This window comes from Palaemon carinicauda, unplaced genomic scaffold (genome assembly GCF_036898095.1).
Source record: "Palaemon carinicauda isolate YSFRI2023 unplaced genomic scaffold, ASM3689809v2 scaffold111, whole genome shotgun sequence".
Lineage (NCBI taxonomy): Eukaryota > Metazoa > Arthropoda > Malacostraca > Decapoda > Palaemonidae > Palaemon > Palaemon carinicauda.
This window is the reverse complement of record NW_027168605.1, coordinates 40,781-66,705: the sequence shown is the minus strand read 5'-3', so window position 1 is coordinate 66,705 and position 25,925 is coordinate 40,781. Positions and strand designations below refer to the sequence as shown.

The following is a 25,925-nucleotide window of genomic DNA, read 5'->3' as shown; positions in this document are numbered from 1 at the left end:
GCCTTGATCGGCGCACAGAAGTATTCTCGGTGGTTGTGGGCGTGTCTTACCGAGACCGTCACTCCCACCCGCAGACGATTGAGCCCTTATTTTGCTCGTCTGCAGAAGAGATTAGGGGAGAAAATAAAGGCAGAGTAACGCTGGTCTCAGGTCTCAAGACTTCTTAAACGTTAAGTCCAGACCTATGCCAGACGTACGAAGTTAAAGTTCACAACCCGAATGCAGTCGTTGGGTTAGCTCTGACTCTCCTAAGTCATCAGTTGATTACACTCCGACTTAGAGGAGTAAGGTTCTGCCACAACAGATCTCTGCTGTTAAGGCTTTACCTCAGCAGAACTTAGTGTCTACCGACCCCAAGTTAACTCTACTGCAGTCCATACAGTCACAACTTTCGGTCTTGATGCGTGAGTGTCGGGCTGAGAGTGTTGCACCGCCTGCACTCCCTCCACCTGTTCTCGCTGCACCTGTGCTCGCCCAGCCTGCACCTGCTCCGCCTGGTCGCAGCACCATCTGCCAGGCGTACGATGTTGTGAACTCTACTACAGTCCATGCAAGCACAGTTTTCGGGCTTGATGAGTGAGTGTCGGGCTGAGAGTGTTGCTCCACCGCCTCCGCCTACACTCCCTCCTCCTACACTCGCTCCGCCTGATCACAGTACCATCTGCCAGGCGTATGATGTTGTGGACTCTACTACAGTCCATGCAAGCACAGCTTTCGGACTTGATGCGTGAGTGTCGTGCTGAGAGTGTTGCACCTCCTGCACCTGTGGTGCACCAACCTCCTGCACCCGTTCAGCCTGTGCTGCACCCGCCTGCACCGGTGGTGCACCAACCTCCTGCACCCGTTCAGCCTGTGCTGCACCCGCCTGCACCGGTGGTGCACCAACCTCCTGCACCCGTTCAGCCTATGCTGCACCCGCCTGCACCGGTGGTGCACCAACCTCCTGCACCCGTTCAGCCTGTGCTGCACCCGCCTGCACTCGCTGCACCCAGTCGCAGCTCCATCTGCCAGGCGTACGATGTTGAACCACTTTCGGAGTTTGCTGTTCACAGTGTTGTTCAGCCTCAGCCTTCTTTAAGGCAACCCTTGCTTTGGGATCAGGAGAGTTACACTCTTCCTCCTCCTCCCCTTGCTGCTCCTCCAGTGGTGCAACTCTCGGTTGGGGTACAACAACCTCTCCCCTCCGTGAGTCTGTCTGCTCAACCAGCGCTGCACCGAGTTCAACCCTCATCTAGGCAAGCTCATCTACACCATGCACTTGCGCCTCAGGAGCCTCAGCTTGCTAGAACTTTACCTTGTTCTGCGCAGCCTCAACCTTCTCATGCTCCACTCATCTCTCAGGAACAGGAACGGACTACTCCGCCTCCGTCCTCCGCTCAGCTGGTACAATCCTTGGGTGCAACTCTTGCTAGGAGTCAACCTCCTTCACCCTTGCACCTGCCTTCTGCTCCGTCTGTTGTTCAGCCTATGCAGTCTGAACCTCAGGTTTTCCCTCAAGTTGAGGAAACCTCTGTTGTTGTTCCAGCTCGTTCTGACTCTGCTGTTCAGCATACCATGGTTTAAACCCCATGCAAGCATGCATTAAGCACTCTAGCACTGGTCATGGAATTTCTGAGAAATGTTAAACGCCATGCACACGCTCTGCTTTCCTTTCAGCAGGCTCTGCTTACAGCAGGCTCTACTTCCTACATGCTCAGCATTCAGCATGCTCTGCATTCAGCAGGCTCTGCATACAACATGCTCTGCATACAGCATGCTCTGCATTCAGCATGCTCTGCATACAGCATACTCTGCATACATCATGCTCTGCATACCTTACCGCATGCTTCTCAACACATCTTGGGTTGTTGCCAACTCACTAGACTGTCAAGCAGTTTCATAACGTTGCCTTCTAGTCTGCTGCTTTGCACCAGTGAACCCTCACTCAGAGAACTTAGCTTTTCTAGGATAAGGTCCCTGTAGATGAGAAAGTTCTTTTCTCCCTCCTTCTGATATTCCCTTGAGGACTCTGTCATTTGGAGGGAGCCTTTAGCTGCATAACCTCTTATGGACTTTTATTTAAGCATAACATGCTTACAGGGAAGGTAATGGTTACACTTCAGCCGCTAATCCCGTCTGTTACCACACCTGCTCCCATAGACCTTGAGCTGTGTTGCATGACATGCAGTACAAGCTTAGTCCTTGTTAGAGGATTTTTTGTTTACGGAGTCAATGTGTCACGGGGAAGACGTTCAACAACCAACAGAAGGGACTTGTTGTGACGCAGTGGGCAACCTCAGCAACCCGTTAAGGAGTTGTCTGTACGACCCAGACAGTCTAGACAGATTCGGGTTGTCACTGTACTTCCTCGCTTGCCCATGATTGACAGTTTACAGACTGTGCAGCAGTATCATGATCTTGTGTCCGGCTCCGTCAGACGACTGGCTTTTAAGAGCTCCCTCAAGTCGTCGCTGTCTGGAGATTTTCAAATGGACTATGGATCTGACCAAGGAACTGGGCCTCCTGGTCAATTTTGAGGAGTCTCAGCTCGTTCCATCCCAGACCATTGTCTCCTTGGGTATGGATCTTCAGAGTCGAGCTTTTCGGACTTGTCCGTCGGCCCCAAGGATCTTCCAAGCCCTAGAATGCATCCAGAGCATGCTGAGAAGGAACCGATGCTTAGTCAGGCAGTGGATGAGTCTAACAGGGACACTTTCATCGCTGGCCCTGTTCATCGAGTTAGGGAGACTCCACCTCCGCCCCCTTTAGTATCATCTAGCTGCTCACTGGATAAAGGACATGACGCTAGAGACGGGCTCAGTTCCTGTTTCCGAAGAGATGAGGTCTACTCTAACGTGGTGGAAGAACAGCATTCTTCTCAAGGAAGGTCTACCATTGGCTGTTCAGTCCTCCACCACCGTCTCTTCTCGGACGCATCGGACACGGGCTGGGGTGCGACACTGGACGGACAGGAATGCTCGGGAACATGGAATCAGGAGCAAAGGACACTTCACATCTATTGCAAGGAGTTGTTGGCAGTTCATTTGGCCTTGATAAACTTCAAGTCCCTCCAGCTTAACTAGGTGGTGGAGGTGAACTCCGACTACACCACAGCCTTGACTTACATCTCCAAGCAGGGAGGGACTCATTCGAGGAAGTTGTTCGAGATCGCAAGGGACCTCCTCATTTGGTCAAAAGATCGAAAGCTCACGCTGGTAACGAGGCTCATTCAGGGCGATATGAATGTCATGGCAGATCGCCTCAGCCGGAAGGGTCAGGTCTTCCCCACAGAGTGGACCCTTCACAAGAATGTTTGCAGCAGACTTTGGGCCCTGTGGGATCAGCCAACCATAGATCTATTCGCTACCTCGTTGACCAAGAGGCTCCTCTTGTATTGTTCTCCGATTCCAGACCCAGCAGCAGTTCGCGTGGATGCCTTTCTGCTGGATTGGTCCCTTCTCAACCTGTATGCATTCCCGCCGTTCAAGATTGTCAACAGGGTACTTCAGAAGTTCGCCTCTCACAAAGGGACACGGCTGACGTTGGTTGCTCCCCTCTGGCCCGCGAGAGAATGTTTCACTGAGGTACTGCAATGGCTGGTCGACGTTCCCAGGACTCTTCCTCCTAGAGTGGACCTTCTGCGTCAACCTCACGTAAAGAAGGTACTCCCAACCTCCACGCTCTTCGTCTGACTGCCTTCAGACTATCGAAAGACTCTCAAGAGCTAGAGGCTTTTCGAAGGAGGCAGCCAGAGCGATTGCCAGAGCAAGGACGACATCCACTCTCAGAGTCTATCAGTCTTTATGGGAAGTCTTCCGAAGCTGGTGCAAGGCCAATGCAGTTTTCCTCAACCAGTACCAATGTAACCCAGATTGCTGACTTCCTGTTACATCTAAGGAACGTAAGCTCCCTATCAGCTCCTACGATCAAGGGTTACAGAAGTTTGTTGGCAGCGGTTTTCCGCCACAGAGGCTTGGATCTTTCCTCCAACAAAGATCTACAGGACCTCCTTAGGTCTTTTGAGACCTCAAAGGAACGTCGGTTGTCCACTCCAGGCTGGAATCTAGACGTGGTCCTAAGGTTCCTAATGTCATCAGGATTTGAACCGCTCCAATCAGCCTCTTTTAAGGACCTCACATTAAAAAACTCTTTTCCTCGTGTGCTTAGCAACAGGTAAAAGAGTAAGTGAGATCCACGCCTTCAGCAGGAACATAGGTTTCACATCTGAAACGGCTACATGTTCCTTACAGCTCGGTTTTTTGGCTAAAAACGAGCTTCCTTCCCGTCCTTGGCCTAAGTCGTTCGAGATCCCAAGCCTGTCCAACATGGTGGGGAACGAACTGGAGAGAGTACTTTGCCCAGTTAGAGCTCTTAAGTACTATCTAAAGGTCAAAACCATTACGAGGACAATCAGAAGCCTTATGGTGTGCTATCAAGAAGCCTTCTCTACCAATGTCTAAGAACTCAGTTTCTTACTACATCAGGCTTCTGATTAGAGAAGCAAATTCTCATCTGAAGGAAGAAGACCTTGCTTTGCTGAAGGTAAGGACACATGAAGTGAGAGCTGTGGCTACTTCAGTGGCCTTCAAACAGAACCGTTCTCTGCAGAGTGTTATGGATGCAACCTATTGGAGAAACAAGTCAGTGTTCGCATCATTCTATCTCAAAGATGTCCAGTCTCTTTACGAGTACTGCTACACCCTGGGTCTATTCGTAGCAACGAATGCAGTAGTAGGCGAGGGCTCAGCCACTACATTCCCATAATCCCATAACTTTTTAACCTTTCTCTTGAATACTTTTTATGGGTTGTACGGTCGGCTAAGAAGCCTTCCACATCCTTGTTGATTTGGCGGGTGGTCAATTCTTTCTTGAGAAGCGCCAAGGTTAAAGGTTGTGATGAGGTCCTTTAGTATGGGTTGCAGCCCTGTATACTTTAGCACCTTTGAGTTGATTCAGCCTCCCAAGAGGAACGCTGCGCTCAGTAAGGAAGACGATCTTATTAAAGGCAGAGTAACGGTTCAAGTCGACTTCCTTACCAGGTACTTATTATTTCATTGTTATTGTGGATAACTGATTATATGAAATATGGGATACTTAGCTATCCTTTAATCTTGTACACTGGTTTTCACCCACCCCCCTGGGTGTGAATCAGCTACATGATTATCGGGTAAGTTTAATATTGAAAAATGTTATTTTTATTAATAAAATAAATTTTTGAATATACTTACCCGATAATCATGATTTAATCGACCCTCCCTTCCTCCCCATAGAGAACCAGTGGACCGAGGAATAATTGAGGAGGTGTCAACAAGAAGTACTTGAGTACCTGGCCACAGGTGGCGCTGGTAAATACACCCCCTTCTAGTATTGTGATAGCTGGCGTATCCCTCCATAGAATTCTGTCGGGCAACGGAGTTGACAGCTACATGATTATCGGGTAAGTATATTCAAAAATTTATTTTATTAATAAAAATAACATATTAAAGCACATTCTCTAAGCCTGATGCCATGGGTAGTATAATTTTAAATGGAAATCGCCACTCCAGTTTACGTCTGTTCCAGTTTGTCTGTCGTCTTTAAATATTAAATGGAAAAATAAATATTAAATGGAAAAATAGAATCTGTTAGGCTGCTTTATGTAACTGTACATCGGTCTCTGCTCTGAATAGTTCCGATAGAAAATGACAAAAAATGTATAAAATTATTAAATACAGTACCTGCACATACATTCATGATGAAAATACTGTTGTCGTAATATACATTGCATAAACAGAAAATACATACTGGGATGTGTATTAGGAAAAACTAAGCTACCGTTTATAAGTTTGTTTACATCTAAAACCCGTTCAGTACTGTACTGGTTCAAACGTGTAACTTTATCTACACTTAAGCATTGTTTGTTTGTGAATCCCACTCTTTTTAATGCTTGGATTATTGCCTACTATTACACTGAATAGTCTGGCCTATTCTTTACACATTCTCTTCTTTCCTCATACACCTGAGATCACAGATAACCCAAGTCTCCTTCCCTTCAGAGGTTAACTACTGCACTATAAATATTCAGAGCTTACTTTTCTCTTATGTTTTTAGAAGTGCCGTATCCTCTATGCCATGGTCTTCCACTGATTTAGGTTAGAGTTCTATTGCTTGAGGGTACACTCAGGCACACTATTCTATCTTTCATGATTTCCTTTCCTCGCTGGGCTATTTTCCTTGTTGGATTCCTTGGGTGTATGGCATCGTGCTTTTCCGACTAGTGTTGTAGCTTAGATAGTAATAATAATAATAGGTTTATTATTAATGGGTGTTAACAGTATGATATCCTAATGCTTAATTTATTGTTATTAAAGGTGAAATGAGCTTAAGGTTAAATGTATCACACTGCTGCACACAATATTATTTACAGAGAATCTTAACACCGTAAACATTACCAAACTGAAGTTCTATGGTCTATTGAAAGGGACAGGGTAACTGCAAATCTCAAAATAATATGCTTGAATGTTTGACATGAGGTGGGATATGTCTTTAGGAATACATAATATATTACCTTTTTGATGAGCGTGTCCATTTACATTTTTAAATTAAGTATATAAAAAATGGGACAATGAACTTTGGTAATTTTTTTTCCCTTATCATATTTATTGAGGAGGGGATTGACGAAAGTTGTTAGGTATTTTGTAGGAGGGGATATGGTCGAAATCTTCTGAAGAAGGAAAATGAAGAATGCAAGTGTTAGGGTACTTATGATTCAGGAAAAAAACTTGTCTCTACATGTAGGTTACATATTACACCAGCTGGAAAGACCAGCTAAAAAGGGACTGCCAACGCTACTGCTATCTTCCCAACGGGGTTTAATATAATACCGTAATTCGTGTAGCGTTGAAGAAGAACAACTCCACTTTCATGGCGTGTACAAGCATTGGAGTACTGTACTGTTTCACATACATTTTGTAATTGGGCAAGCAGGTACGTACCTCGACAGCCAACTACATTATAGAGCTGTATACATGAACCATTCCAATAAAAGAAATGGTTCAGCAGACTTGCTCAGTAGTACATGGGGGAAGGGTTTCTTCCTGCAACCTACTCTCCACTGCCATGGATATCGGCAGCATTTGTGTCACCTTCCAATACACAAGTTATTTGTAGATGCCTTTGCCTTTTCATCCGTTTGCCTTGTTTACTTGAAAGTCTTTGGGCGATATCAGTTTCAGGATGCTGTGATATGGCTCCCAAGTGCCACAAATCGTGTGTTATATGGATTTGTTTATGGTCCTCTTCAAATTACCCGTAGATCCACCTTCCTGTTAGTGGTATCATATCATTATGACTAGCTAAGCTACAACCTAGATGGAAAAGCAGGATTTTATAAGTCCAAAGGCTCCAACAGGGAAAATTAGCCTAGCGAGGAAAGGAAATAAAAAATAAATAAACTATACGTGAAAAGTAATTAATAAAGAATATTAGATACCTTAAGGTCTGTAAAATCATTATACTAGATATGTCATGTATAAACTATGAAGAGAGAAATTTCAGCTTGTTCAACATAAAAACATTCAGTGCAAGTTTGATCTGCTGAAGTTCTACCTATTCAGCTGCCTGATTAGGAAGATCATTCCATAATCTGGTTACACCTGGAATAAAAAATGTTATTTTCATTAGTAAAATAAATTTTTGAATATACTTACCCGATAATCATGTAGCTGTCAACTCCGTTGCCCGACAGAATTCTACGGGAGGGATACGCCAGCTATCACTATACTAGAAGGGGGTGTACTCACAAGCGCCACCTGTGGCCAGGTACTACAGTACTTGTTGTTGACGCCACCTCACTTTTTCCTCGGTCCACTGGTTCTCTATGGGGAGGAAGGGTGGGTCAATTAAATCATGATTATCGGGTAAGTATATTCAAAAATTTATTTTACTAATGAAAATAACATTTTTCAATATTAAACTTACCCGATAATCATGTAGCTGATTCACACCCAGGGGGGTGGGTGAAAAACCAGTGTACAAGACTAAAGGATAGCTAAGTATCCCGTATTTCATATAATCAGTTATCCACAATAACAATGAAATAATAAGTACCTGGTAAGGAAGTCGAATTGAACCGTTACTCTGCCTTTAATAAGATCGTCTTCCTTACTGAGCGCAGCGTTCCTCTTGGAAGGCTGAATCAACTCAAAGGTGCTAAAGTATACAGGGCTGCAACCCATACTAAAGGACCTCATCACAACCTTTAACCTCGGCGCTTCTCAAGAAAGAATTGACCACCCGCCAAATCAACAAGGATGTGGAAGGCTTCTTAGCCGACCGTACAACCCATAAAAAGTATTCAAGAGAAAGGTTAAAAGGTTATGGGATTATGGGAATGTAGTGGCTGAGCCCTCGCCTACTACTGCATTCGTTGCTACGAATGGTCCCAGGGTGTAGCAGTACTCGTAAAGAGACTGGACATCTTTGAGATAGAATGATGCGAACACTGACTTGCTTCTCCAATAGGTTGCATCCATAACACTCTGCAGAGAATGGCTCTGTTTGAAGGCCACTGAAGTAGCCACAGCTCCCACTTCATGTGTCCTTACCTTCAGCAAAGCAAGGTCTTCTTCCTTCAGATGAGAATGTGTTTCTCTAATCAGAAGCCTGAATAGTAAGAAACTGAGTTCTTAGAACTTGGAAAAGAAGGTTTCTTGATAGCACACTATAAGGCTTCTGATTGTCCTTGTAAAGGTTAAGACCTTTTTAGATAGTACCTAAGAGCTCTAACTGGGCAAAGTACTCTCTTCAGTTCATTCCCCACCAAGTTGGACAGGCTTGGGATCTCGAACGACTTAGGCCAAGGACGTGAAGGAAGCTCGTTTAGCAAAAACCGAGCTGCAAGGAACATGTAGCCGTTTCAGATGTGAAAACAATGATCCTGCTGAAGGCGTGGATTTCACTTACTCTTTTAGCTGTTGTCAAGCACACGAGGAAAAGAGTTTTTAATGTGAGGTCCTAAAAAGAGGCTGATTGGAGAGGTTCAAATCTTGATGACATAAGGAACCTTAGGACCACGTCTAGATTCCAGCCTGGAGTGGGCAACCGACGTTCCTTTGAGGTCTCAAAAGACCTAGGGAGGTCCTGTAGATCTTTGTTGGTGGAAAGATCCAAGCCTCTGTGGCGGAAAACCGCTGCCAACATACTTCTGTAACCCTTGATCGTAGGAGCTGAAAGGGATCTTACTTTCCTTAGATATAACAGGAAGTCAGCAATCTGGGTTACAGTGGTACTGGTTGAGGAAACTGCATTGGTCTTGTACCAGCTACGGAAGACTTCCCCTTGAGACTGATAGATTCTGAGAGTGGATGTTCTCCTTGCTTTGGCAATCGCTCTGGCTGCCTCCTTCGAAAAGCCCCTAGTCTTTCGAAAGTCTGAAGGCAGTCAGACGAAGAGCGTGGAGGATTGGGTGTACCTTCTTTACGTGAGGTAGACTTAGAAGGTTCACTCCTAGAGGAAGAGTCCTGGGAATGTCGACCAGCCATTGCAGTACCTCTAAGAACCATTCTCTCGCGGGCCAGAGCGGAGCCAACCAACGTCAGCCGTGTCCCTTTGTGAGAGGAGAACTTCTGAAGTACCCTGTTGACAATCTTGAACGGCGGGAATGCATACAGGTCGAGATGGAACCAATCCAGCAGAAAAGCATCCACGTGAACTGCTGCTGGGTCTGGAATCGGAGAACAATACAACAGGAGTCTCTAGGTTATCGAGGTAGCGAACAGATCTATGGTTGGCTGACCCCACAGGGCCCAAAGTCTGCTGCAAACATTCTTGTGAAGGGTCCACTCTGTGGGGATGACCTGACCCTTCCGGCTGAGGTGATCTGCCATGACATTCATACCGCCCTGAATGAACCTCGTTACCAGTTAGCTTTCGATCTTTAGACCAGATGAGTAGGTCCCTTGCGATCTAGAACAACTTCCACGAAAGAGTCCCTCCCTGCTTGAAGATGTAAGCCAGGGCTGTGGTGTTGTCAGAGTCCACCTCCACCACTTTGTTAAGCTGGAGGGACTTGAAGTTTATCAAGGCCAGAATAACCGCCAACAACTCCTTGCAATTGATGTGAAGTGTCCTTTGCTCCTGATTCCATGTTCCCGAGCATTCTTGTCCGTCCAAAGTCGCACCCCAGCCCGTGTCTGATGCGTCCGAGAGGAGACGGCGGTCGTGTTTCTGAACAGCCAAAGGTAGACTTCCTTGAGAAGAAAGCTGTTCTTACACCACGCGAGAGAAGACCTCCTCTCTTCGGAAACAGGAACTGAGACCGTCTCTAGCGTCATGTCCTTTATCCAGTGAGCAGCTAGATGATACTGAAGGGGGGGGGAGGTGGAGTCTCCCTAACACGATGAACAGGGCCAGCGATGAAAGTGTCCCTGTTAGACTCATCCACTACCTGACTGAGCATCGGTTCCTTCTCAGCATGCTCTGGATGCATTCTAGGGCTTGGAAGATCCTTGGGGCCGACGGAAAAGCCCGAAAAGCTCGACTCTGAAGATCCATACCCAAGGAGACAATGGTCTGGGATGGGACGAGCTGAGACTCCTCAAAATTGACCAGGAGGCCCAGTTTCTTGGTCAGATCCATAGTCCATTTGAAAATCTCCAGACAGCGACGACTTGTGGGAGCTCTTAAAAGCCAGTCGTCTGACGGAGCCGGACACAAGATCATGGTACTGCTGCACAGTCTGTGAACTGTCAACCATGGGCAAGCGAGGAAGTACAGTGACAACCCGAATCTGTCTAGACTGTCTGGGTCGTACAGACAACTCCTTATCGGGTTGCTGAGGTTGCCGCACTGCGTCACAACAAGTCACTTCTGCTGGTTGTTGAACGTCTTCCCCGTGACACATTGACTCCGTAAACAAAAAATCCTCTAACAAGGACTAAGCTTGGACTGCATGTCTTGCAACACAGCTCAAGGTCTATGGGAGCAGGTGTGGTAACAGACGGGATTAGCGACTGAAGTGGAACCATTACCTTCCCTGGAAGCATGTTATGCTTAAATAAAAGTCCATAGGAGGCTACGCAGCTAAAGGCTCCCTCCAAATGACAGAGTCCTCAAGGGAATATCAGAAGGAGGGAGAAAAGAACTTTCTCATCTACAGGGACCATATCCTAGAAAAGCTAAGTTCTCTCAGTGAGGGTTTCACTGGTGCAAAAGCAGCAGACTAGAAGGCAACGTTATGAAACTGCTTGACAGTCTAGTGAGTTGGCAACAACCAAAGATGTGTGACTGAGAAGCATGCGGTAAGGTATGCAGAGCATGTTGTATGCAGAGTATGCTGTATGCAGAGCATGCTGTATGTAGAGCATGTTGTATGCAGAGCATGCTGAATGCAGAGCATGCTGTATGCAGAGCATGTTGTATGCAGAGCATGCTGAATGCAGAGCATGCTGTATGCAGAGCATGTTGTATGCAGAGCATGCTGTATGCAGAGCATGCTGTATGTAGAGCATGTTGTATGCAGAGCGTGCTGAATGCAGAGCATACTGTATGCAGAGCATGTTGTATGCAGAGCATGCTGTAAGCAGAGCATGCTGTATGTAGAGCATGCTGTAAGGTAAGCAGAGCGTGTGCATGGCGTTTAACATTTCTCAGAAATTCCATGACCAGTGCTAGAGTGCTTTATGCATGCTTGCATGGGGTTTTAATATCAACATAATATTTACCTTACATTCATAACTCATGATTCATATTTTTGCCATATTTTGCGATATTGTTAAAAATATATTGCAAGGAATACAAATATATTTTTATAAGTAATACAAATAACCTCCATTATCATAATGTTTGAAAATGGAGGTAAGGTATGCTGAACAGCAGAGTCAGAACGAGCTGGAACAACAATAGTTGTGGTTTCCTCTTCAAGACTCTGTTGAGGGAACACCTGAGGCTCAGTCTGCAAAGGCTGATCAAAAGAAGTAGCAGAAGGTAGGCGCATGGGTGGAGGAGGCTGACTCCTGGCATGAGTGGCTGAACTCAAGGGTTGCGCTTGCTGAGTGGTTGGCGGATGCGCAGTAGCAAGTTCCTGAGGAACGAGTTGAGGTTCCTGCGGTGTGAGCTGAGAGCGAAAAGGTAGTGGCTGCGCAGAACGCAGTAAAAGTCTCGCAAGTTGAGGCTCCTGAGGCGCAAGGCTAAGGTGTTGAGGTGCTTGCCTTGAGGAGGGTTGAGCTCGCTGCAGCGAGAGCTGAGGAGACTGACTCATGGATGGGAGAGGTTGTTGTACCTCAAGCGAGTGTTGCCTCACTGGTGGAACAGCAAGTGGAAGCGGAGGAAGAGAGGTATAAGCCTCCTGTTCCCATTGCTGAGGTTGCCTTAAGGAAGGCGGAGGGAGCTGCACACCACTGGGATCAGTAAACTCATAACGTGGCTCAACATCGTACGCCTGGCAGGCGGTACTGCGGTCAGGCGGAGCGAGCGCAGGCGGAGCGAGCGCAGGCGGAGCGAGCGCAGGCGGAGGGAGCGCAGGCGGAGCGAGCGCAGGCGGAGCGAGCGCAGGCGGAGGCGCAACCTTTTCAGCCCGACACTCACGCATCAAGACCGAAAGTTGTGACTGCATGGACTGCAGTAGAGTCAACTTGGGGTCGGCAGACACTAAGGTCTGCTGAGGAAAAGCCTTAACAGCAGAGATCTGTTGCGGCAGAACCTTACTCCTCTTAGGCGGAGTGCATTCAACTGATGACTGCGGCGAGTCAGAGCTAACCCAATGACTGCATCCGGGTTGTTGAACTCTAACTTCGTACGTCTGGCATAGGTCTGGACTTTACGTTTAAGAGGTCTTGAGACCTGAGACCAGCGTTTTCTCCCCTAAATTCTTCTGCAGACGAGCAAAATAAGGGCTCAATCGTCTGCGGGTGGGAGTGACGGTCTCGGTAAGACACGCCCGCAACCACCGAGGATACTTCTGTGCGCCGATCAAAGCCTGCTGAACCCTTTTGCCCTTCGACATTGCTTCTCCCCTGGGCTTGGGAGCTTGCAAGAGGTCCCGGACTGGGAGGACGACTGGCGCGCACAGAAGTACCCTCACGCACAACACTGACACACTTTGCGCTAATCACTTATCACTTTGATTTTCTGTTTGCACTTATTTCACTGAACTCGAAACTTTAAGTGGTTTGTACCTGAAACACGCAATTCTATCCTTTCTCAAAAGTTAGTAATTGCGAAAACAGAATTACAATGTAACAGAAAAATCTAATGAAAGATAAATAATTCAGTGGCTGGAAAGAGACTAAACACTAGATCACTCTAGAAACGTTTACCTTCTTCCCCTAAAGAGACTAGGGAGAAGAGCAAAAACGATAACAACGTTACTCGCTTGAATGAAACGTTTATCCTCCTCTTTCTCCCTCCGTCTCTATCTCTCTCTCTCTCTCTCTCTCTTGACTTAGAACCTGAGAGAAGAGCCCAATCATATATATCGTTAAAACATATTATTGTTAAAGGAAAAAACTGAAATATTTCCCAAAATGAAAAGTTCCTTTATTAGGATTAAAACCATTAAGTTAAGAAAGAATGAACAAAACGCTAGACACGGTTACTCTTACTGCAACGTGAAACCGTGAAAATTCTTTCTCTATCGTAACGATAGAGCGCAAGTTGAACGTTCTGAACGTCAACAACTGCAGAGACAAAACAAAACGTTAGTTCAACTTTGAAAACAGTACGAGACTATCAAAGAAATTCTTTCAAAGACATTAAAATAGCATAATATGTTAACAGGTAAAACCGAAATGACGGGCTCAATGTTAATTAACTTCGGTACCAAGAAAAGACCGCCTACTATTAGGAAGGTCGAATATAAACAAATATAAAAATTAATTTTAATAAGTTTATAATAAAAGGAAGTTAATCGAAGAGGCCTATAAGAGGCGGAGAGATATAAAATAAATCTATAACTTTTGTTAAGCAAAATTAAGAAAGAGAGTCTATACTCTCTTAGACACCAACACTTCCGTCTAAGGGAAGGGTCGGCCATTTAAAGGTGAAAGAGAGTTCATACTCTCTTCGTCACCATAATTAATCAAATTAATTCCAAAAGCTAACTAAGCTAATATAGAAGTTTCCAGTATAGCGAATAGCTGCAAATTTTAGAGAAATACTTCACCAAACCGTGAACAATACTCCAAAATCATAAGCGTATCCAAGAACGTCTTGCCGGAAGCACGACAGAGGAAAAAGTGAGGTGGCGTCAACAACAAGTACTGTAGTACCTGGCCACAGGTGGCGCTTGTGAGTACACCCCCTTCTAGTATAGTGATAGCTGGCGTATCCCTCCCGTAGAATTCTGTCGGGCAACGGAGTTGACAGCTACATGATTATCGGGTAAGTTTAATATTGAAAATTCTAGAATACTGTAATATTTTAAGTCTTATGATGGTGAAGACAGGGTTGTTAGAATTAACAGCACACCTAGAACTACTTACAGGGTTGTAAAGTCTGGGAAGATCTAAATGCTAAGTATGGTCAGGATTATGATAAATCTTATGCAACATGTATAAATAACTAACAGTTGATACTAACCGAAAAACAGTGGTGGAGATTAACATCAAGATCAGGAATAAGAAATTCAATGGACCGCAAGTTTTTGTCCAACAAAATCTGATGAAGACCAGACAGGATAACAATACTCGAAACAAGGTAGAAGGAAAGAGTTGAAACGTTTCTCCAGAATAGATTGATCACCAAAAATCTTGAAAGTTTCAATAAGCCAAATTTTTGTGCAATTAAAGAGAAAACAGATCAGATGTGTTTCTCAGAAGTGAATTTGCAATTAAGAATAACTCCTAAAGTTGAAGAAATCTAATCAATGCAGAGATCTGGATGTTGAGGACCCACTGTCCTTGACCTACTTAGTCTTACATGGAGGTTTGTTTGGGTTCAATTTCAGGCCCATAATTCGCACCGGGCAGTAATTTTAGCTAGATCTCTATTAAGGGATTCAGCAACCCCAGATCTACAGTTAGGAGATGGAGTTAATGCAAGGACAGTAGCATCATTTGCATATGCAACAACTCTGCAGTCAATTACTTGAAAATTCAATAATTATGCTAAGAAAGAACCCACTTACTCCCAAGGGTTTTTGGGTGAAAAAAAAGGTCCTCATAGTTGAAATCCAAGCCAATCATATAAACTTCATGACCACAATCAAGGGATTTCTATACAGAATTGGAGATTTTAAGAAGGGCATCACATGTTCCAAGGCCTTTACAAAAGCCAAATTGTAAACTAGTGGACAGATGATTACCTTTAGCATCCTCTTCAGAAGTTTTGTCAAATGAGGTTAAAAAAACTTTGGATAATATGGAAGTGAAATTGAGTGGTAATCAGCAGGGCTTGAGCTACCACTAACACATTCACTTAATGGAGTAACATACCAATTCTCCAACAAGTGCTAAAAAAAGCTCTTCTTCCTAACTAGCGGAAAATAATAGATAACTTGGAAGCTAACAAATCAGCAGTCTTTATAAAAAACAAAGGAAATATACTGTACCACTAGGGTCTACACCTCCGTACGCATGAAGGTCCATCTTGAGTGTTTTAATTTCACAGGACTGAAGAGCTAAACTATTTAGTTTAGCCTCAGGAAAACAGGAATGAGGAAGATTGAGTTTCTCATGACTCTGCTTGCTGTCCACCACATCGGCCAAAAGAGTTGCCTTTTCCTTTTGACGGTGAGTGACAGGGCCATCTGGTTTAAGTTAAGGAAGAACTGTCAAGTCTACACAAAATAGTGCAGATTTAAGGATAGCCCACCTCTTAGGCTCCTGGGTTGTACCAGAAAGGGTTTCTTTTAAGGTTGAATTATACTGCATTCCTTTTCAGTTGAAGTGTAAGCTCTGTAAGTAAGAGCTCTTTTCTGTGTATAGTTATTCAAAGTCTAATCTGATCTGTTGACCTTCCAATGATAGGCCTCCTGCTTCTACAATCATCATTGAACCAGGGTATGTTTTTCACTTGGAATTTTAACACATAAGAAGGAATACACCTATTAATTATGTTGACCAGATTCTCATCCAAGAGAACAATAGGCTCAGCACTTTTATTCAATAGAGATGAATTAAAAAAAATCTGTCTCCTTGAGATTTTATATGTATATCTTAGACGAGTATGACACATCAAGGATAGGCTGCTCAGTCTTAATTACTAACGAAACCAAGGCATGACCGGATGCTCCAACTGGAGAATCAGCCTTACTTATAATGCCAGGGGAGTCAGTGTATACTAGGTCCAAGAATTTACCTCTCTTGTGAGTAGCTTCACTTATGATTTGCTCATAGCCTGATTCAGAGGCAAAGTCCAAAGCTGTTAAGCCATGGCGATCATTAGGAGAAACAGAATTTAACTACTCCCTATGGTGAGCCTTAAACTCTCCAAATACCAAAGAGGCCTTTCTATCATCTTTGCCATTTGGAGTCTCTTGGCTATAAGTTGCTGTTCTCCTCATCTTCCTTTATAGAGGTACAGTAACTTCATTCAGTCTATGCGTTAAAGCCTGACGCCCAACCATTAACTAGATATCAGGCTGAAGAGCTAAGACCCTTACCCCTTTGGAGGATCAGTCTGGTCTCAGGTGTAGAATCCCTCTCCAGAAAATCCAGCTCCTTTTGTATGTCGCTCTAGTCCTTAAGTCTCTCAAGCAGACCTGCTTGTACCCTTGATGGGCATGAGAAAGGGATTGACTCCTAGACTACTCACGATCCTCGGCTTCATTGTTACAATAGCGTGCCACGGGACATTTAGTTAGTCAAGAGCCACTTTCAGTTGATCCAGAGTTCATTGTCCAAAAGCCAAGCTGCACCATGACACAACTTCAATCTCATGTCCTCCATCTCTTCCTTAAAGGTAGGGTAGCATGATGAATCTTCTGTCTTGCAATGACACTGCAATGCTTCTTAGAGTCGCCATGTAAAATACCAAAGACTTTCTCATACCAAAAGGGTAAAATTGAAAATATCAAAGAACATTGCTTCTTCTGACTCGTGCACATTGTGACATGCCAATCCAATGAGAATCCAGAAGTATCACTCCGAGCTCTGCCTGAGGATATCGTTGGCCTATGAGAAATGTCCTTGCTGGGTGATCTGCTGGACTGGGGTTCAAGTTCTACTCAATCTCGATAGTTTCTTGTATCTGCAACCTCACCATCCTTGTGCACTAAGGATGGGGTTTTTGGGAGAGCCTTATAGATCTACCTGCTCAATTATCAGCAGCCATTGCCTGGCCCTTCCTGGTCCTAGCTTTGGTGGAGAGGGGGCTAAGGCATTAATCATATATGGTCGGTCTCATTGTCCTGCTTGCCTCTGCCATTCATGAGCGACCTTTCAACTTGCTGGGAGAATCCGTCAGTCTCGCTGTTTGCTGCCCACTACACACAGGACTCTGAATAACCTTATCCTTGGTCTTGAGGTTGCTTGGACCTACAGTAGTTCCATCACGGAACAAGGAGCAACTCCTGAAAGATAGAAGTTGCAACATTATTCTAGAAGTCTAGGTAGAATGTACTGTATAGCCATTCTCCTCTTTCATTTTCCCCTCTTTGGGGGAAGCAATAGTTCCGTTATATGGTGGATTGGACAATTAACGTTTCATCACAGACGTTTGTATTAGAGGACCTCCTGTGAGGATTGATGGCATGCATTCTGGACATCGTAACTTTAATGGTACAGGTTCTTCCACGACCACATCCCAGCCCCTGTTAAGGTCCTAAGCTAACACCTACAACATCTTCATGTTCAGGTAGCTAGGAAGTTGACAGACTCATCATTTCCACTCCTCTACTTCACCAAAGTAAATTGACTTCTCCCGGGTTAGTTAAACAGCCACACGTGGTTATAAGGACTTTCGTCCTTCTGAGGTTTGAGATTAAAGTGAAGGCTTTTCCATCCGACAGTCATCTTTGGTTACCTTTTTATTAATATTATTATTATTATTATTATTATTATTATTATTATTATTATTATTATTACTACAATCTAAGCTATAGTCTTAATTGGAAAAGCAAGATGCTATAAGCCCAAGGGCTCCAACAGGGAAAAATACCCCAGTGAGGAAAGGAAACAAGAAAATATAAAAAATTACAAGAGAAGTAATAAACAATCAATAAAATATACTAATAACAGTAACAATATTAAATTGGGTCTTTTATATATAAACTATATAAACTTATAAAATAAAACATGAGAGATAGAGAGAAATGAGATAGAACTCTAATCCAAGACAGTGGAAGGCCATGGTACAGTAGCTATGGCACTACCCAAGGCTAGAGAACAATGGTTTAATTTTGGAATGTCCTTCTCCTAGAAGAGCTGCTTACCATAAATAAAGTCTCTTCTACCCTTACGAAGAGGAAAGTAGCCACTGAACAATTACATAGCAGTAATTAACCTCATGAGCAAAGAATTGTTTGGTAATCTCAATGTTGTTAGATGTATGAATACAGAGGAGAATGTAGAAAGAATTGGCCAGACTATTTGTGTATGTGTAGGCAAAGACAAAATGAGCCGTAACCCGAAAGAGGTATCCAATGTGATACTGTCTGGCCAGTCAAAGGACCCAATAACACTCTAGCAGCAGTATCTCAATTGGTGGCTGGTGCTTTGGCCAACCTACTACCTTTAAAGTGTCAAGTGTTTAACGACCGTTCTATTATTATTACGGTATTACTATTATTACTAGCTAAGCTACAATCCTAGTTGAAAAAGCAGGATACTATAAGACCAAAGAAAAATAGTCCAGTGAGGAAAGGAAATAAATACTCATAAGAGAAGTATTGAGCAATTAAGATAACATTTTTAAACACAAGACTTACTCGGTGGTTATATAAATATACCTTTAGTCTCTGACATCCCGGCAGAAATTCAAAACTCGCGGCAATCGCAGACTGAGTAGCCAGGTGTAACACCTGCGCGCCCTCTGGCGAAGGTACTAGAACCATCCCATGATACCTCAGATTTTCTCTGCCGTTAGCGCTCTAGCAGATGTCCCCTCGAGCGTTGCTGTTGACGCTTCCCAGAACGCTCGCCCTCGCCGTGGGTAAGGCGAGGTAAAAGTGTTATCTAACGCCGAGTGTCAGAGCTTTGGACAGCAAGCTACTAACGCTGCTGTAAGAGTTTGACACGATGTTTGTAACTGAGTGCAACTTCTTTGTCTCTTTTGTTCGATGAGCAAATGCTCTAGACACGAACGGCATAGTTCCGAGTGTCTGAATCGCTAGCGTTTTTAATCGCGAGCGTCATTGTTCCGAAAGTCACGTGGCGCCGAGCGTCAAGCAGTTGCATGACATCAAGCATCCAGCAGTTGGACTCGACGTCGAGTGTCAAGCTGTTAGACATGACGTCGAGCGTCAAGCAGTTACGTGACGTCGAGCGTCAAGCAGTTGGACGTGACGCCGCGTGTCAAGCATAGCTCCGAGCGTCTAGATTGCGAGCGTCCAAACCGTGAACGGCATTGTTCCGAGAGTCACGTGACGCCGACCGTCAAGCAGTTGCATGACGTCTAGCGTCCAGCAGTTGGACTTGACGTCGAGTGTCAAACATGACGCCGAGCATCAAGCAGTTAGACGTGATGCCGAGCGTCAAGCAGTTTGACGTGACGTCGAGCATCAAGCAGTTAACGTGACGCCGAGCGTCAAGCAGTTTGACGTGACGTCGAGCATCAAGACTCGGACGTCGTGGTTACACCAGCTGGGCCAAACGACGAGATCGTGAACGTCTTAGTTTCAATCATAATGACCGTGAGCGTCTAGCGTTGGAACATTGTTACGCCAGGCGCTATATTAAAAGATTTAGAAATAAATATTAACTGGAAAGATACAGTATTATTTTCTCAGACCAAGGCCCGCTTGAACTAACTCTTGGTGTCTGTTGGAGGGCGAGAATTAAACCCCTAAAAGACATTGAGGCCAGAATTCAGTACCTTAAGGAGTTGACTCCTAGGAAACAAGACATCTCTACCTCGGTTAGAGACTTGTAGGAGGAAGGGATTGACGATCTCTTTTCTCCTATTTATCTTTTAGAGGAATTCTCTTAGGAGAGGTTCCTAAGATCCTTCTTCCTTCAGTTGACTTTAAGGAACTCATGAGAGTTTTTTCTGAAGAGTTTCCGATTTATTTTGTGCCTGCTGCTCCTCGTCCCGCCTTCAGAGTTTTCGCTAAGGAAGGCGTCGAAGGAGTCTCTGTTTACTAAGATGGTGCTGTCTCGATCATCTAATAGAGCTTTGAGGATGATGGGAGACTGGATACAATCCAAGTATTCCAGGATAACAACCTTGTGGCAGCCCCACAGAGTCTTTTACAGCCCCCTGGGTGGATCGCTGAGTCTCTCAAGGAATGCAGGTAAATGAGGAATAAAAACCTATGAAGCCAGTTTCCTTATCAGCTATGCCAGGATAGCAAGGGTGGAGGTCTAACCACGTTAAGGTCAAGAACCTTGTGGCAGCCCCACAGAGACTTTTACAGCCCCCTGTGTGGATCGCTGAGTCTCTCAAGGAATGCAGGCAATGAGGCAGGATGATTTTGAATCAGAAGTCAGAATTGAGGTACGCACCACCCTTTTTTCTTCCTCTCTTCTCCCTCAAGAGTTGGTCAAAGACACAGGTTTTGGTGTCTAAATCAGCAAGAAAGTTTCTGCATACTTTTTCTCTAAACCGCACAGACAACGGTAGGAGCCAGACTTGACTACTTCTGGCGAGCCTGGGAGAGGAGAGGAGCAGACCTTTGGTCCGTGCTATTACTAAAGGATTGATGCGAAATCTTTTTCCCAATGAAACCTCCTTTATTAGTTACTCTGATAGACCTCTCTGCCAAATACAGACAGGAGCCAAAGGAACAGGCTATGCAACATCAAATGTCTCTCTTTTTGGAGAGGGAGGCTATTGTCCGGTCCTGGATATAACTGCTCTCAACGTCTTCGTTCAGAAGTCAAAGTTCTCCATGGAGACATCGAAATCAGTCCTTACAGCAGTAGGAAAGGTCCACTGGATGGTCTCTTTAGACCTCCAGGATGCTTACTTCCACATCCTCATCCATCTGAACTTCAAGGAATACCTGAAGGTTCATGTATAGGAGGAAGTTGTCCAGTTTTGGGCTCTTATTTTCATCCTAAGCACCACCCCTCAAATAGGTGGTGCGTCTTCTAGGACCGGTCGCGTCGTTCTTCTAACCATAGTCCTCTTCCAAGGAATGTCGACCATAGACCTCCTCTTCCAAGCTCCACACCTCCTGGGAGAAGCAATATTGAACAACAAAAGGAAACGAGAGGCTTTAGCTCCCAAACAGACGCCTCCTCGAGCATACCTTTTGACACTTCCCAGGACGCTCACCTTCATCATAGGAAAGGTGAGGTAAAAGTTTTTTCGTCATCTTCGGATGACGCAGCGCCCAGACGAGGCTGGCGTCAAGCTTCCAGACCTCTGAAGATGAAGGTGGACATGGTCAATCAGTGCACTATTATGACACCACAAGCTTCTGGTTGTAGTCTTTGGAGCAGTCCTGAGCGTTTTTTTTATTCTACCGAAGAAAGCTCTCCTACCGAACATCCTTTTGGGATGTCGGCAACTGTCAAGAAACGTCCAACTCACCCAGTTGCAGGACAGCTGTCTGAGCCTGACATGACCTCAGTTCATGCTCCTCCTCCACCGTCAGACTGGTTATCGTCCTCTGGACGCTCTGCGTGTTCTTTAAACGGTGTGGAAAGAGAGCTTGTGGTAGACGTGACGTCTCCGGTACCACAACAGGTTGACCCTATTTTTAATATGCTGCTAGATATGCAACAGAATCTCTCTCTTTGTTCATGCAGGTTTATCAACCAGCGAACAACAAGAGAGTAGCAAGCCTGGACCCTGAGCGTCAGGTAACTTCACACCGAGAGGCCAAGCGTCGTAAGGCTACTATTCGAGAGGTTCTTGTCGACGAACGTCTTTACAACTCCCCCGTTAAATGACGTGTTTTAGCCACTTTAACCCAAGGAGTCAAGCAGACAGACGTGACGTCGAATGTCCACCTAATGTGACGTCGAATGTCCACCTAACGTGACGTCGAGTGTCCAGTGGAACGTGATGTCGAGCGTCCTACAGGACGTGACGTCGAGCGTCCTACAGGACGTGACGTCGAGCGTCCTACAGGACGCAACGTCGAGCGTCCAGCAAGACGTGACGTCGAGCATCTAACAGGACGAAATGTCAAGCATCAAGCAGAACGTGACGTCGAGCGTCAAACAGCTCGTGATATGGACATGTACGCATTTCCAATGTTCAAAATTCATTACAAAGTGATGCAAAAGTTTGTGTCACACGAAAGGACGGACTGACTCTAGTGGCCTTCTTTTGGCCCTCAGAGAGTGGTTCACAGAGGTACTGGAATGGATGGTAGACACTCCAAGAAGTCTTTCATTAAGAGTAGATCTACTCAAACAACCCCACTTGGAAAGGTACCATCAAAATCTCCAAGCTCTTCATCTGTCTTCAGATTATCGAAAAACTCACAAGAACTAGAGGTTTTTTCGTAGGAAGCAACTAAAGCTTTTGCAAGAACAAGGAGGACTTCTACCATCAAGGTTTACCAATCCAAGTACGAGGTTTTTAGAGAATGGTGCAGAGTCAGCTCTCTTTCCTCGTCCAGTACTTCTATAACTCAGATTACTGACTTCCTGTTATATCTTCAAAGGAAACGCATTTTGTCATCCTCTACCATCTAAGGATACAAGAGTATGTTAGCAACCGTATTCATGACACGAAAACTTGGACCTTTCTAATGTTAAAGACCTACAGAAACTTCTCAAATCGTTTGAAACATCAAAGCAACAGCTCCAGGATTCACCACCTTGGAATCTGAATATTGTCCTGAAGTTCATTATGAGTGACAGGTTTGAGCCCTTGCATTCAGCTTCATTAAAGACCTCACGATGAAGACTCTATTTTTGGTCAGTTTGGCGACAACACAAAGTCGGTGGGATTCTTTTTTTTTTTTAGCTAAAACGTTGGTTTGGTCGAAATAGCAAAACTATCTGCTCATTGCAGTTAGGCTTTCTCGCCAAGAACGAACACCCTTCTCAATCTTGGCCCAAGGCTTTTGAGATTCCGAACCTTTTGCATGTGATTGGCGAGGAGTTGGAGAGAGTCCTGTGCCCAGTAAGAGCCCTGAAGTTCTATCTGGACTGTACGGAAGAGTTGCGTGGCAAGTCGGAAGCTCTTTGATGCTCGGTCTAGAAGTCCTCGTTACAGATGTCGAAGAATGCACTTTCATTCTTCATCAGGCTCTTAATAAGAGAGGCTCATGCACATTGCAGTGAGGCAGACCTCAAGTTTTTAAAAAGCCAAGACACATGAAGTTAGATCTGTAACAACTTCGGTGGCTTTCAACCAGAATAGTTTGTTGAAAAGCATTAAGGACACAACCTTTTGGAGGAGTAAATCTGTGTTCGCTTCACATTATTTTGAAACGTGTCCAGACTCTTTATGAGGACTGCTTCACTCTGGGACCATTCGTAGCAGCGAGTGCAGTAGTGGGGGAAGGATCCACCACTACGTTCCCATAATCCTAATACCCTTTTCTTCTCTTGGAACTTTTGTATTTTTATGGTTGTTCTTGGAGATTGCGACAGTCTTCCACAATCATTGATTTTAGTCAGGTGGTCAATTTGTTCCTTGAGAGTGCCCGGAACAAGGGTATTGGAGGTGGTCCTGTCAACATAGAGGTTTTTACACCAGTTTGACAGCTCCTAGAGATCTTCAGCCCCCTGGGTGGATCGCTGGATCTCATAAGGAAAGCGGACATAATGAAAGTATTCATTGAAGTCAGCTTCCTTATCAGGTACGAACCCTTAAGCTTGTTTATTAACTCTTTGAGTAAAATTCCAACAATGTTGGCTGTCTCTGACCCTCCACCAAGGGTGTCAATCAGCTATATTTATATAAGCATTGGGTAAGTTGTGTTTAAAAATGATATTTTCATAATAAAATAAATTTTTAAACATACTTACACTTACCCGGTGGTTATGTAAATTTAATTCCCTCCCCCCCTCCCCTCTAGAGACATTCTATGGGCATGGAAAATCTGAGGTATCATGGGATGGTTCTAGTACCTTCGCCAGAGGGAGCGCAGGTGTTACACCTGGCTACTCAATCTGCGATTGCCGCGAGTTTTAAATTTCTGCCAGGACGTCAGGGACTAAAGCTATATTTATATAACCACCGGGTAAGTATGTTTAAAAATTTATTTTATTATGAAAATATCATTTTAAGAACGGTAATAACATTAGAATAGATCTTTGATAAACTATAAAGAATTATGTCAGCCTGTTTAACATGAGAACATTCGCTGCAAGTTTAAACTTTTGAAGTTCAACAATGAAAGTTCCTAATAAAAGGACTTGTGTTTGTTTAGCTATGAAGTATACCATTTACTATTAAAGATTTGTGATTTTTAAGACATGCTTTGAGCAAGGTTGTTCGGTACCTAGTACCGTAGGATATACTGATGTTTAACTTACCTTGGAGGTCAGCTTGTCTGTTGTTTGCTTGGAAGTTTCGGATTATTGTACACAATGCACAAAGGGTAATGTAAAAGTGATCAATCTGTCTCAAATTTTATCAATAAATATATGTATTTCCACCTTAAGATTTCCTCTTTTCAGGCATGGCGACCCAGTGATAGATCTGGTATTACAAGATGAAGTGTATGGTGTCAGTTATCAGCAAATGATCGAAAATTCTAAATGTGGTAATCTAAGTCTCGCCAACCTGCCGTCGCAAGAGGATCTGAAGGGTACCAGCTATATGCAAATATTCCAGAATTTTGGCTGCTGTCCAAATTCTGGTTACCTTCATTTCAGTCCTGCCAAAGGATCTCTCATTGTCCTGTGGACAATTTTAGTCTCTCTTACAGTAAAGTTTTTTTAGAAAATTAATTTGCGTCAGGTCCTTCTGATTGCAGCTAGTATTAGCAAGAGCCTGTGATATCACATGAAAAAAAATATTTCTATTCTAATATGTTTTTTAAGCTTTCAAGCTTTCAGAAATTAATTTTTCAATATTAAACTTACCCGATAATCATGTAGCTGTCAACTCCGTTGCCCGACAGAATTCTATGGAGGGATACGCCAGCTATCACAATACTAGAAGGGGGTGTACTTACCAGCGCCACCTGTGGCCAGGTACTATAGTACTTCTTGTTGACACCTCCTCAATTTTTCCTCTGTCGTGCTTCCGGCAAGACGTTCTGGGATACGCTTATGATCTTCGAGTATTTTCACGGCTAATTGGTGAAGTATTCTCTCAGATTTCGGCTGTCGCTTTACTGGAAACCTTCTTATATTAGCTAGATAGCTTTTATATAGTCCTGATTAACGGTTAACGATCTTTTGCTTGATTTTGGAACCCCCTTCGGCTAACTCTTTGGATTCAAGATGTCTGACATTTCGCAAGCCCCCTCCCATAGACGATGTAGGTCTTGCAATAGGCGTATTCCGAAGGCCTCGGTAGATCCTCACACCGCTTGTTCTGACTGTAGGGACAGGCCCTGTCAGTTAGAAAATCGATGTGAGGAATGCGCCGGACTTTCGGAACTAGAATTTGTCCGTCTTTTGAAATATTCAACTAAGTTAGAGAGAGGTAGAGTTAGGAGGAGTTCTTCTCACTCTTCACTTTTTTCCTCACCTCATGATCCCCTACCTTTTCCTACCCCTGTAGTGGCTACCCCCGAACCTACTGTTTGCCCTCCGCCTGATATGTCTGTTGTTTTGCGTGCTATTCAGGCCTTAGGCGATAAAGTAGAGTCAGTGGTAAGTGATCATAAGTCTCTGATGGCCGAAGTCAAGGAACTTAAGGTCAAGAGTGCAGTGGGTGGAATTAGTGCCAGTGCTGTGACGAGTGCTAGTGTCAGTGCAGTGCCAAGTGCTAGTGTCAGTGCCAGTGTG

At 44.5% G+C, this 25,925-nt stretch overlaps 1 protein-coding gene across 2 annotated transcripts in view; it reads left to right on the top strand.

Annotated features, from left to right (window-relative positions):
• LOC137635286 (uncharacterized) overlaps positions 1 to 24,924 on the top strand; it is a 46,100-nt gene extending 21,176 nt beyond the window's left edge. For both annotated transcript variants that reach the window (XM_068367749.1, XM_068367750.1), the window contains exon 7: positions 24,645 to 24,924. In XM_068367749.1, the coding sequence (XP_068223850.1) occupies positions 24,645 to 24,909 (265 nt within the window). In that variant the 3' untranslated portion in view covers positions 24,910 to 24,924. The remainder of the gene's footprint in view (positions 1 to 24,644) is intronic.
• The last annotated feature ends 1,001 nt before the right edge of the window (positions 24,925 to 25,925 follow it).